Source organism: Pelobates fuscus, chromosome 6 (assembly GCF_036172605.1).
Source record: "Pelobates fuscus isolate aPelFus1 chromosome 6, aPelFus1.pri, whole genome shotgun sequence".
NCBI classification, from domain to species: domain Eukaryota; kingdom Metazoa; phylum Chordata; class Amphibia; order Anura; family Pelobatidae; genus Pelobates; species Pelobates fuscus.
In genome coordinates this window covers 252,338,459-252,351,698 of record NC_086322.1, presented here as the reverse complement: position 1 = coordinate 252,351,698, position 13,240 = coordinate 252,338,459, and the positions used below count along the sequence as shown (strand labels likewise).

The following is a 13,240-nucleotide window of genomic DNA, read 5'->3' as shown; positions in this document are numbered from 1 at the left end:
ACTTGTTAAACATATCCTCAACTACACAAACATACTAACATTTACCAATTTCAATGAAGCGTCTGAGAGGCGCACAGCTGCAGCTCACAAAACTGTTAGACTCCCCAGTTCAGTCTATTCCTCTTTTCGTACAAATGGAATTGTTGACAAGGCTGAACCTTGAAAAGTCGCATAAACCGTTGAGAAAATTCACTGCAGAAGCAGGAACATAAAATCTTTCTATTTCCCTTTTTTGTCCTTCAGGTTTTTTTTTATTTTTTATTTTATTTTTTTATTATATACATTCCCTGTGTAATATGATAACAAAATGTTATACCTCCCAATATCGGCGCTGGGTGAATTGGGACACCAGAGGGAAGAGGATTTGTATGTCAGCATGGCGTGAATGCAGGCCAGGCTGCCTATCAATCATCCAGGCAGGCTCACGGTGGGCATACAATGCAGGGTGTCTAGAGCCCTGAGTGTAGCACATGCTTGTCTAATGACAGGACACTAGGGAACATAGTTAGGATGACAGGACAGGTCTCAAAACTCGGAACTGCCTGGCATAATCGGGACAGTTCGTTAAGAGGATGGGGTTATCTGCAGCCTGGAGTGTGCCTTTTACCATTTTTGTTTTAAAAAAATTGTGTTGCCAGTGGGATTTATGACTCCATACTCGGGTATCAAGCTCTAGTGTGCTGTATGCCTCCTCCGTGCAGTCTGCTGACTCAATTTCTTGCCTTTCTCTAATACACTGGAAGAATAGCATCCAACATGCAAAGTACCGATATCCTCCCATGTGGCTTTCATTTCCTCCTGACAAATGACTATGGAAACCACACGGAGACGGCAGGTTTGATAACCAGCTTTCTGCATTTGTTTAATGGGATCAGTTGAATTCACAGAAATGCTGTCTGCACAATAGCTCGGTGGTTCCCAAACCTTTTAGGTTCCAGCCGCCCTTAATATTTCAATATGTTTCCAAGGCACCCCAAGTCAAAATTTCTAGGTTGTATATCTGTACAACGCTGCAGCATTTACTGGCACTATACTGTAATGTACAGTGTTGGTGTTTGAAGAGGTGCTTGTATATAGTTTTAGTGTTTTAATACAGGGGTGTGTTTGATTGAAGGGGTATGATTGAATGTAATGTTCACTTTTAAATGCAGATGTACATTTGTGTGAAGTATTTGTGTTTGAGTGAAGGGGTGTGTTTGTATATCCTATTGGAGTTTGAATTCAGGGGTTTGTTTGTATGTAATATTTGTGTTAGATAGCAGGAGCGTGTTTGTATGTTGTGCTGGGGTATGACTGCTTGGATGTATGCACATACACTACCACATACATACATACACAGATATATATATATACAAACAAATTCATATACACACCGACACATGCATGCACCAACATATACACACACATGCACACTGACACACACAAACATTGATACATGCACACACTATGATACAGATACACACACTAACATAAAAACAAACACAATGACAAACAGATGCACATACACAGATGCATATCCTGATACACAGATGTGTGTGCACACACTGACATATATATATATATATATATATACATATACAAACACACACACACACACACACACACACACACAGATGAACACCCTGACACACACACACACACACGCACACACACATACACACACTGTTGACACATAGATGGTAATACAATCTCAACGTAGTACAACAGGCACTAAAGGTAGTGTATCTTTATGTTTGACTGGTATATCAAGTTTATGGGGATGCTTTTCTTGTTTGTATCTCCTATTAAGTGCTATTTCATGTTTAAAGATACTGAATATTGACATATATTGCTATTCACCACTCGAGCATACATGCGTTATATGACCATACTTAATGCTAGCCAGTTTAGTAAATTAGTAATGTGAGCACTTCTAATTTACTATTAACATGGCAATACACAAACAGTTCATTACACAATATAATTTTTTAATATCTCCAGCCACCCTCATGTTATCTTACCTTGTGTGTCTTGTAGGGTGGCTTGGATTCCTGCTAGCTGGTGGGAGTGAGAAGTCTGGAGCTCTTCATGCTCCTCTCCCCTCACTCTGCGGCTGCCTCCTCCCGCGTTGCCTCCCTGCATAATGCTGGGAAGAAGTGACAGGCTGTCACTTCCTCCCAGCTGGGCCGACATTACAGATGCCCAGTAGCAGTCTTAAAGGATCGCGGCACCCGACCCTGTTCAGCAGTAATGTTTCCCCAGTGCAATAATCATATAATCACCGGGGAAACATTCCGCGGCACCCCTGTGTGCACGTCACACAGTTTGGGAACCGCTGCAATAGCTTATAAACTTCATGATACACAAAATAATTCTGCCTAATTCTTTCAGACGACAAAGGAAAACTTTTGATACCCACACATTGGGCTTCAGATAATGTGATTTTCTACCACATTTTCTACCACATGTGTCATGTGATATCATGTAACTTAATATGTCTGCTTTGTTTTTTCAATTAGTTACATATATGAGATCCCTCTATTCATTAAGAATGTTTTGTTAGAAATCAAAAAGACGGCAAACTATAGGTTAGCATGACATGTTCTAAAGGTCATAAAACTCATTTAAGTGTTTACACTGTGGAAAAGGATTTACCATCTTGTCCATTTTTGCTGAGATAAATCACTTGTCTTAATACCGATATATGAGTAGACAACCTGTATATAGTTTGTGCATCATAGGTGCCCAAAAGGTAGATGCCCAGATGTTGTAAAACTACAGCTTCCATGATGCTTTGCCGTTCTAAAAGCATGCAAGAAATGCATCATGGGAGTGGTAGTTCTTTCACTGTTTTCCAATGTTTGTCACGGGTCTCAAAGTCAATGCACTGTAGTGCCTGTTACAAAAAAGGAACAAAGTAAAAAAAAGAAACCTCAAAAATGTTTAAAATTGCGTGTAACATTTGTGGGCTGTGAATGAAGGTTCACTTCCGCTATTCTGATGAGAAAGTTACTGTGTTAAAAAAGTGCTCAGAATTTAGTTTACCAGCATTAGAATAGGAGATCGGTTATTCAGTATTGTTTAAAGGAACACTTTAACATTAGAAATAAATCCATTTATTTCTCACTCTGAAGTGTTGCATAGTTCAATCAGACAGCCGGTTCTGTTACTTCCTGGTTGTTTAGCTTAGTGGGCCTAAACTCAGGAGGCAGGCGATTGTCCTTATTAACTGCCTTGCAAAATATTTAGACAAAGAGATCTGCAGCTTTTTGCAAGCTGAGTTTAAAAAAAAAGCATATTAAAATGCATGCATGTTTTCATTGGGGGTATATCTACTAAATGGTGATTTGAATAGTTTTTGAAACCGCAGGTCTACATGGAGATGCCCAAGATAAATACACAAGGCATTCCATGCCAACATTTCCTCGGGGACCAGACTGGGGTGAAATCAAACTGGAACATGTGGTTGTTAAAGGGACACTCCACTGCCCCCCAAAAATAAAAATAAAACACTGTTTAGTAGACATATCCTAATGAAAACATGAATGCATTTAATTATGAGTTTTCAAATTTCAAGTATTTCTAAAAACAGCTTGCAAAATCTGTACATCTCTTGTCTGAAGCCTTTGCATGCCCTCCCCTTCTAACCCCGCCCAGATGTTATGTGGCTGTTCAATCACAGACTTTCCAATGCAGATCAATGATAAGTCGCCTCTTGAGTTCACTGCAAATAAGCTAAACAAACCAGGAAGTAACAAGACCTGTTGTCTGCTTGAAAGCCTAACAAAGCTAATTTATAAACACGCCAATTTCCCTGTGAGAAAACAATACTCAGTGACAAATGAAAAAAATGTGTGGGATTTATTAAAAATAATATAGTGTGTATCATAAGTAGGGCAACTTGGAACAATGTAAAATCTCACACGAAAAGCGTTAATGAAAATGATGATTACAGTGCACGCTGGTTAAAAAAAAAAAAATATTTGACTTCCATTTATGTTAGCCAATTGGCATTTATATTTTTTTCTGTCTCATTTATGATTATAATATACTTCCTTGTGCTGTTTTTATTTATTATTAGTAGTAATTATGCATCAACTATGCAGAGCTCAACAGTTCTAGAATGGGGATATTCGACAACAAGTAATTGACATTCTGAATATTCCAGTGTCAGACACGTTTGAACATTGCATGTGTTTGAATAGGTGGATGTGAGTGTGTGTTCACTGTTATATTGTATGAGAAATATTTTGCCATTGTACACAAATAAACACAACACAAACTTGTTTTTCACTCAATTTTCTCCTAATACCAGACAGTTGAAAGCTGTTCTGTTAATCTGATAATCAATAAATGTTAATTGCTACAGCTCTACTTCGATGGGTTGTCTGGGGTGTATATATTAAATAGTGGTTCGATAAGGAAGTTGTGAGTTTTTTCTTACAAAACAGCTGAACTGGAAAAGCAGATTTTTTCCATTTAAGCTATTTTGGGCAAAAATATGCAATTCCCTTGACAATTCTCCACAAGTTCCCACTGAGTGAAAAAAATCTTCACATAAGCTGGAGATTCCTAATTTTTCTCTGCAACGAGTTTATGATACATGCGCTTTCCAATGAGTGATTTTCTAAGCAGTAGACATGTGCATGAGTGCTTTTCAGCTGGTACGAATTAATCAAATACCTTTTAATCAACATCTGAATGAATCCTGGATTTATGGCCAGATCTATTCATTCAGGCCTAGATTAAAAGGAGTTTGATTAGTTTGTACCAGCTGAAAAGCATTATATGCAAATTTAAAATCCCTTCTGAAAACAATTGCCTGAGTTAAGGATATCAACTAATCCTGACAAGTTACGCTGTAGTGGTTATGGTGCCAGGAGTCCATCCCCTAGTTAGTAATCAAACCACTAAACCGTGTAACTTCTTATCTGGGGTCCTATGGGTTCTGGTCACTTCCTCTATAGTGACCCAGAAGCTTCTTTCAAGGAGTTTTCTTTAGCTCTCCTGAGCTAAACCCTGGCATGCTCCAGTTCTCATAGAGAAGGTGACCGGCACATGGTGGACTCCAGGCAAGTTGTCAGACTGTTCACAGATGATCAGATAATGCTCACAGAGAAGCTTTGTATCCGTTGATATTTCTATTCACCACATTCACAGCGTTCAGCATTATCATGTTGTGTTTGAATACTTCCTTTGCCAGGAAGTGACATTAGTGGTGGTCTCTCTGATGGCAACTAGAGGCATTATTATAACACATTGTCGTTTCTCTGAAGAGGGACAGGGTCTAAGTAAGATTAAGGGGTTTTAGTACTTAAAGTGTATTTTTAATACCAATTTATTTGCAGAGCAGTGTGTGAGAACTGAGTAGTGTAAACAGTAGATTGTTGGTAAACTTCTCAAATTCAGGTATTTTTTGCCTAAAGTACCAATTCTTTTGTCACACCGAAATTAATTGTTTATTGTTAACATCACTAAACCTAAACCCGATATTTTTTGTTGTTTGTTAATAAGGCCAAGCCACAAGCACTGCCCTGTGTAGTTTTACACATCTCTATTCTCTAATTTTTGGGTTTCATCTTCTGTATATCTTTTATGCACTCTCCAGACTTTTCTCCCATATTGTTGTCTCCCCGTCCAACACTCTCATTTTGGTTTGTATAAGACACTTTTACATTCTCTTACCAGTCTCATTTTTAATTTCGGCCCGGTTTCGATAACTCTTACTCTATTTGCCCTTCTTCACCCAGTAATCCCATATTTACAGTGAGGGAAAATACTTATTTCACTCATTAACATGCAAATCAATTTATAACTTTTTTGACATGCGTTTTTCTGGATTACCTTTTTTTGTTATTCTGTTTCTCACTGTTAATATACACCTACCATTAAAATTATAGACTGATCATTTATTTTTTCAGTGGGCAAATGTTCAAAATCAGCAGGGAATCAAATTATTTTTTTCCTAACTGTAGCATAAGGGGGTAGGTGACAAGGTTGGTGGGAATAAGTATTGTAAAGTGATACAGAATCTGTTGGCGCTATATAAATGGCGATAATAATAAGTGAATGACAGGTGAGCGAGTATATGAGACAGGGTGGGTTCTGGGAAGCACCCTATGGTGGCAGCATATCCCAGTCTGGTGGAAAATCCCTGCACAATATCAGTGTAGTGATGTCCATGTCACATCACGGGGGAGGCGTCCAGGGGACGGGAACTTAGAGAGGTTGCCTACTAAGCCACCTCCCTAACCTAGCAGCCATCTTTTTCCCTTAGTATTGAGTAGCTGCATTGAAAAGTGGCAGACACGTTTGCTTATGTAAAGATACGACTGGTGTAGCCTTGGTGCCAGGGTGAGTGACAACTCTCCCCTGCCTGGCCGTATTAAAATCACTCAATGGTGGCTTGATGCATGCTGGTTGAGAACCAGTGCCCTAGACACAAGGGCTCATATCAAATACAATTCACTATTGATAAATACATCCTCTAGCATTCAAGTAGAGAAATTGTTGGGAAACTGGAGCAATAAACAAAATACATTGTATTGTTTCCCATGGTGATTTGACATATCTAGCACTTACTCCCAAATTGCTTCAGTTCTGTCTGATCCAGGTTGCTTCTTTTCTTTGCACTGCCTCCCCCTCATTTAGCTAGACAATAAGCTCTTTATAACAGGGCCCTCCTCGCATGTTAACGGATGTCTAATTTGTAATGCCTCTGTTTACTCTACAAGATTATCCAGTTCTTTGCAGTAGAATAATCTTAAATTTTGTTAATTATGATAATTAAGTAGTTTAGAGCTCAAGGGCCACTGACGGCACCCAAACCACTTCATTTCAGTGAAGTAGTCTGGTTACAGTGGCCCTTTAATTTAAACCTTGCAATGTAAAAAATATTGCCATTCTGTAGAAATTAAGAATTTTCAATTGCAGGGTTAAACACACCTCTATTTGCCGTCTGTCTTTCTGATAGTCACTAGAGGTGTTTTCCCATGAGAACCAAGTGAAACTCAATTCTCAATCAAATGCTGCTCATAGAGCAGCATTCGATTGGTGCAGTATGGCAATTTGCCGCGCATGCACTGTAGCCTATCAATGCTTTCCGATAGGAGACAGGAGATTGAGATCTTAACCATAGGAAAATGACCAAAGAGGCAGACTGGCAGTGAGGAGAGCAGTGTGGTGAGGGCTATATGTATATATACATTTTACTTAAGACACTGGGGGAAGGGAGGACCTAAGCAGTTAGTAGGAGAGAATAGCATTAGGAATACACTTTTGTATTCATAACGCCATAGTTTTCCTTTAAGCTTTAGGTATATTTTGATTGTTCCTTAAAATTCCTGTATTTCATTATTTTGATTCATTGACATAATATTTAAAACAAAAATGTTGTTCTTTTCTCATAGGGGAAAGTTTGCAGTGGTGAAGAAGTGTGTGGAACTAGTCACGGGCAAAGAATATGCCGCCAAGTTCCTGCGAAAACGCAGAAAGGGAGAGGACTGCCGTTGCGACATTGTGAACGAGATTGCCGTCTTGGAAATGGCCCGGTTCTCTCCCTACGTAGTGGATCTCCATGAGGTGTATGAGACGAACAGCGAGATTATTCTGGTGATGGAATAGTAAGTTACTAGAGTTAATTTAATCAATTCAACCAACTGTACAGTTGAAAAACATGATATTTTTGTAACTCTGGGAAATAAGTAGACATTTCTGAGTTCGTAGATCAGAATCTGTATAAATAATATACAATATGCATGCAATGTACATGATTGCCAACTAAACTATTGATTTAACAGTTTGTTTAAATTGATGCACACCTCCTAATTTTGACGGACCTGCGATCAGTTAGGAGAGCCAGGGGGTGGGTGGTTGCAGAGCTGGAAGCGGGTTTGCTCATGACAAAGTAAAACTATCAAATTGCTTGTTAGTAAAGGGTGTCCCCCATGTGCTGAGCACTGCTGAAGCACTTGAGTTTTAAATTAAACAACCTGTAGTACATATCAAGGGCACTTTGCCTTAGATAGAAAATGCAAGGTTACTCATGAAGAATTTAATTCTTGATAAATCCTGGTATAACGAAAAATCATGCAAATGCTATCCATTTTAAGTCAAACAAAACACAAGTGGTAATGATGTTTGAAGACAGAATAAAGTTAGACTTATGGAATTAAAATCTATGTATCCAGGACAAAGATCAGTCATGGGTAAACAATATCTAAGCCTAACACAAAGGAGGAACAACACATCTTTTTTTTGTATAATAAACGCACGCTATAGTGTAAGGAATACAAACGCTACATACATTGTTAAAAAGGCTATATAAACTGTGCAGCACTGACCCAGGAAGCACCTCTAGTGGCGTCTGAGTGACTGACACTAGAGGTGTTCCTAGGCAGTAATGTAAACACTGAATAAAATAATTCCCAAGCACAACAATAGTTATTGCACAAAGATAGTTTTTATTTTTTTAATACATTTTTAGATTAGTATAAATTATTTAAAATATAAATTATTAAAGAAATAAAAACTATCTTTGTGCAATAACTATTTGTGTGCTTGGGAATTATTTTATTGTATGACTAATATATACCTGGTGGGGGAACAGATCATTGCCATTTAGCACCCTATTTGTTCATAACTGCATGCTTTACTACACTAACCCGTATCAGTTGAGCATTCACTATTATATTTTGTGCAAGTAATGTTTTTTTCCTCTGAAAAGGCAGAGTTTACATTATAAAGCTTGCAGGGACATGCTATAGACACCAAAACAACTACATTAAGCTGTAGTTGCTCTAGTGACTATAGTGTCCTTTTAACATATTATTATAATTTTTTTTATTATTTTTATTTTATTTTTTGCAAAAAGGGCAAATTTGGAGTAATGTTAGTTTCTGTCCCTAGCAATTTTTCAATGTCCATAATATGTACCGGTAAGGTTATTTTTGGTAAAAGAAGAAAGTGTTGTTGTTTTTTTTACGTTTTTTTACGTTTTGTTTTTTGCAGTCTCAGTAATTTACATGATTATTTATTCAAGTTTAAAAATGATTGGAATTCAAAGTTAATTTCAAGTCAAATTTTAGGTAAAAATAGCCACATTGGAACGTTTCTCCAAGCCAGCTATGTTTTCTTGGGCTAAAATGTAAAATTATCTTGGAATTTTCAACAATTCACATTTTACTAAATAACCCTGCATGTTATTTTGCCTCGATACTTTTCTTTGGTCATTTTGCCGAGGGACTCATTCATTTGCTGCTTCAGTTTAAGTAAGCCTTAAGGGACATCTAGTCTCTAGAGAATAAATGCTCTTAATCAGTCATTCTTTAATGTGGTGTTACCTTTCTTCTTGTAACTTTTACAAAGACTTTATAGGAAATAGTTTCACAATCAGTAAGTAAAACCCAATCATCTTTCTCAGAAGAAAAGCATCACTGCATCAGTGTCTTGCTTTTAGGTAGCCACATCCTGCCGAGCTATAGAATGCACTGCCACAACACATTTTCATATCTTATACATCACCTAATAAGGAGATATGAAATGATCTTTTAGACCTTTAAATTTTTTTTTTTACGCACGCACAGAAAATGTTTACCATTTTTCCATTATTATGATTGTAATTTTTTTCGAGTAGTGTATATGGAATACTAACATTTAGTATTTGATTTCTTTACTAATGCATTTGGTACCAAAATTGTATCATACATGTTTATAGTCAAGCAGATATCCTATTAAAGCAGACTTGTATTGCGTAGAGTATCTTTAAGCATTATCTGTTAACTATTTCAGTCACTGTTTGCATACTTTAGAGCAGTGTTTCTTAACCTTTTACGGAGTAGAAACTTTATTGCGAGAAAGTAATTTCTATGGACTTAAATTCCAAATGAAACTTGTAGACACTGATATGGATATATATGTTAATCCAATACTGGAGAACAAGCCTGATTAAAGGTTGTAAATATATATTTTTAAAAAATAAATATGACATAATTTCAATATTGTGTTTGTTAGGAGGAGTGTATGAACTAATTATTTTTTAATACTTCATTTCGTGAAGTATAAACATCATAAAATTAAAATATGATTCACACATAATAGTTACACACAGAGAAAACTGACAAACACAGAGGACACCGACTCACTCACAGACACTCACTGATTTGACACATACTGACACTCACACTCACTGATTTGACACACTCAATGACACACACACTCACTGATTTGACACACAGACACACACATTTACTGGCAGTCACATACACATTCTCTCACACACACTCACAAATTATCGAGACAGCTGGAGTGGATCCTTTACCTGGCATCCAGTGTGGCCGGGGCCGGTCTGATGTGGCTGCTGTCATCTTCATGGTGTTCTTGCTGTGCTCCCTCGCACGCGTGCAGTGATGCCAGGGACGGAATGACGTCATAACCCAGCTCCTGGCATTACTGCAGGAATCTTGAGGGAGCAGTGGTGGAAGAACACAGATTACAGCTCCCTCGCTGCCCAGCTACAGCCTTTTCCAGACACTGTATTTGGGTAAAGTAGGCATCTGACGTCCAGGTAAGCAGGTGCCTATTCTGCCCTAGCTCACAGCCAGATGCCTAAGGTGGCCAGCCGGCCAGCTCTTGCTATACTCCCTGCTTTTTGTTGCACATATACCCCCTGAGTTATACGTATCACAGGTTGAGAAACAAGGCTTTAGAGCATCAATTCATTGATAGTAATTTGCAGGCATGTGCTATTCCTTGACAGGCTTGATACCACCACAGTGTCAGTGCAATTCTCTATTCACATCTTACTGCTAAAAATTGACAAAGTCTGGATGGAAACAAAATGGCATAGTAGGCATAGTTTACTGATCCAAAGGTGTATGGGAGAGAAGTTATATTGCATCATAAGTAGGTCATCTGTAATCGCTATGCTGGAAATAAAAGCATCATGAAGAATGAGAAGCACTGTTGTAGGGACACATTCTGTCTTTTATTAAGAGCTATATATCAGTTTCATATCTAAAAAAAAAAAAAAGGTACTACAGCATAGGTCTGATTTACTTTACTTACTGGTTAATTTTTAAAGCCAAAATCCACAGAAAGCATTTTTGTAGCATGCATTGTTCTTGCAGCAGGGCAGCATGGACTTTTTAGTAGTTAAGAGACAGGGGCCAGCTTTGGACACATCAAATTCATATTCCTGTTTATTTAAGCACAGTATCACTGAATGAGGGAAAGATGGCATGATGCCTGCTACCAGATTTCTATCTCCAGGGAATGCGGACAACCAGGTTACCACCAACGACGACAAGAATGATACGAAGATGCAGAGTCCCTCAACATAATAATGTAGACATTGAGCCATGCCATTCTTGTATCTCTGTGTGCACCTCTTAGTTATCACAACTGGGGGTTAATTTACAACAATTTTTTCTTTTTTTGTAACTAAAAATGATTTCCTCAGTTCATCTCAGACAGCCTTGTGACGTCTTTATTCAGTTTTGTGCATGGTTGGTTTTCTTAATTATAGAAGTCGTTTCAGTGCCATGATGATAAATACTTATATCACAGCCACTAGTTAGTCGGCAGGAAGATACACTGTACAAAACCAGCCACTGGGAAAAGTTGGAGAAACTGGAGTGCGGGCCATAATTTGCAGCCCTTGCCGGAGTGTCGTAGTGCATAAATAGAAGCTAGATTTGAATCAGACTGTATCTTTAATAGACCTTTAAATGACTGAAAATCCAATGCACGTTATAACTGGAATGCCAGGTGCTGTCTATATATTATTGCAGATTAGGCACAAAGAGTTTTTCTGGCATAATATTTGAGTTTTCCGTGACGTTTAAAGAGCAGCTGGAAGAGCAGATGCGAGGGGCTGTATGGAAATGATATGCTTTTAATCATGTTCTTGTCAGTGGGGCTTATACCCCTTACTAGTACGGCAGCACATTAACTTGCCGAATAAAACTTGCCGGCGCATGTGGAAGGAATGCTTTATTTAATTAATTATTATCACTCATCAAAAAACAACTACCAGGGATCAGGTTTGAATTAAAATTAAAAACACGCTGGCAATAGTATCATAATTATATTATTATAGCAATCCTGACAATACCGTCATCATTTAGCTTAACAGAATGATGTTTTTATTCGGTACAAACACTGATGAGTCAGATTAAAAGTTCTTGCATTCATCAGGTATGCGACATTCTAAGGTTTTTTCACTAAAGTGGGAATAGTCGAGAATTCAACATTTAACCCCTTAAGGACACATGACGTGTGTGACATGTCATGATTCCCTTTTATTCCAGAAGTTTGGTCCTTAAGGGGTTAAAGGACCCCTACTACTTTATCTCATGAGATATCCCCCTTATTCCTGCAGTGTAAATAATTGCAGTTTAAAGAAACTGCAATGATTAACTTGCAGGGCTTGCAGCCACTAAAGGCACATCCACGAGTTTGAGGCAATGCTTTCCTATGGGAGCGCCTAATGCTCTTGCTGCGCATACGTGCTAGGCTCCACCATCGGAGAAGGAACACTGACCAAAAAGTGCAGAGGGACATCGGCACTGGTATCGGGTAATTAAGTAATTTTTTCTTTTTCAACATTTATGTTGGGGGGGGGGACGGGGACCAGAGGGCACTATAGTGTTCTGAATACACATTTTACGCAAATGGAAAACTTAGTGGATATGGAAAAAATTCCCAATTCAGCTATTATGGCCTAGAATGTAAAATTCAATTTTAATTCCCTACAATTCACATTTTAAGGAATAACTTTGTTCTAATTGTTTTTCCTACCAGGTGGCCTAGGTGTAGATGTTCCCTCAATAGTCCTCGCAAAAAAAATGCATATTAATGTGTCATTTCTAAAAAGAGCCAGATAAGTACCCGAGCAGTTGATCAAATACCTTGTATTACATTTATTGGACTCTGATTCTGTTAATTTTCACACATTATATTAGCTGACATGTTTCCTACTGTGTAACTTTAGACTACACTACATATAGTCATGAATTGTGCCTGAGCAAGAAGCATCAGTTATTTATGTGAGGTTGGGGCTGAATTATTTTACTAGGAATTCAATCTAAAAGAGTGTGGATGCTCAATTTGTGCTCTGCTAGGTTGATCACATACCTGCTGCGAAATGTCCTAGATCTGAGAAGGTGTATTCTACCTTGCCCAGTTTTATACAATCTGCACATTGTTTTCTGAACCAGTATGGTAGAGAAGTAAATATAGACACATTTACTAAAGTAGCATG

General features: G+C 38.0%; 1 protein-coding gene across 1 annotated transcript in view; it reads left to right on the top strand.

The window, feature by feature from the left end:
• LOC134565757 (serine/threonine-protein kinase 17A-like) overlaps positions 1-13,240 on the top strand; it is a 66,702-nt gene that overhangs the window by 40,310 nt on the left and 13,152 nt on the right. The window contains exon 2 of the mRNA XM_063425406.1: positions 7,389-7,601. Within this exon, the coding sequence (XP_063281476.1) occupies positions 7,389-7,601 (213 nt within the window). The remainder of the gene's footprint in view (positions 1-7,388; positions 7,602-13,240) is intronic.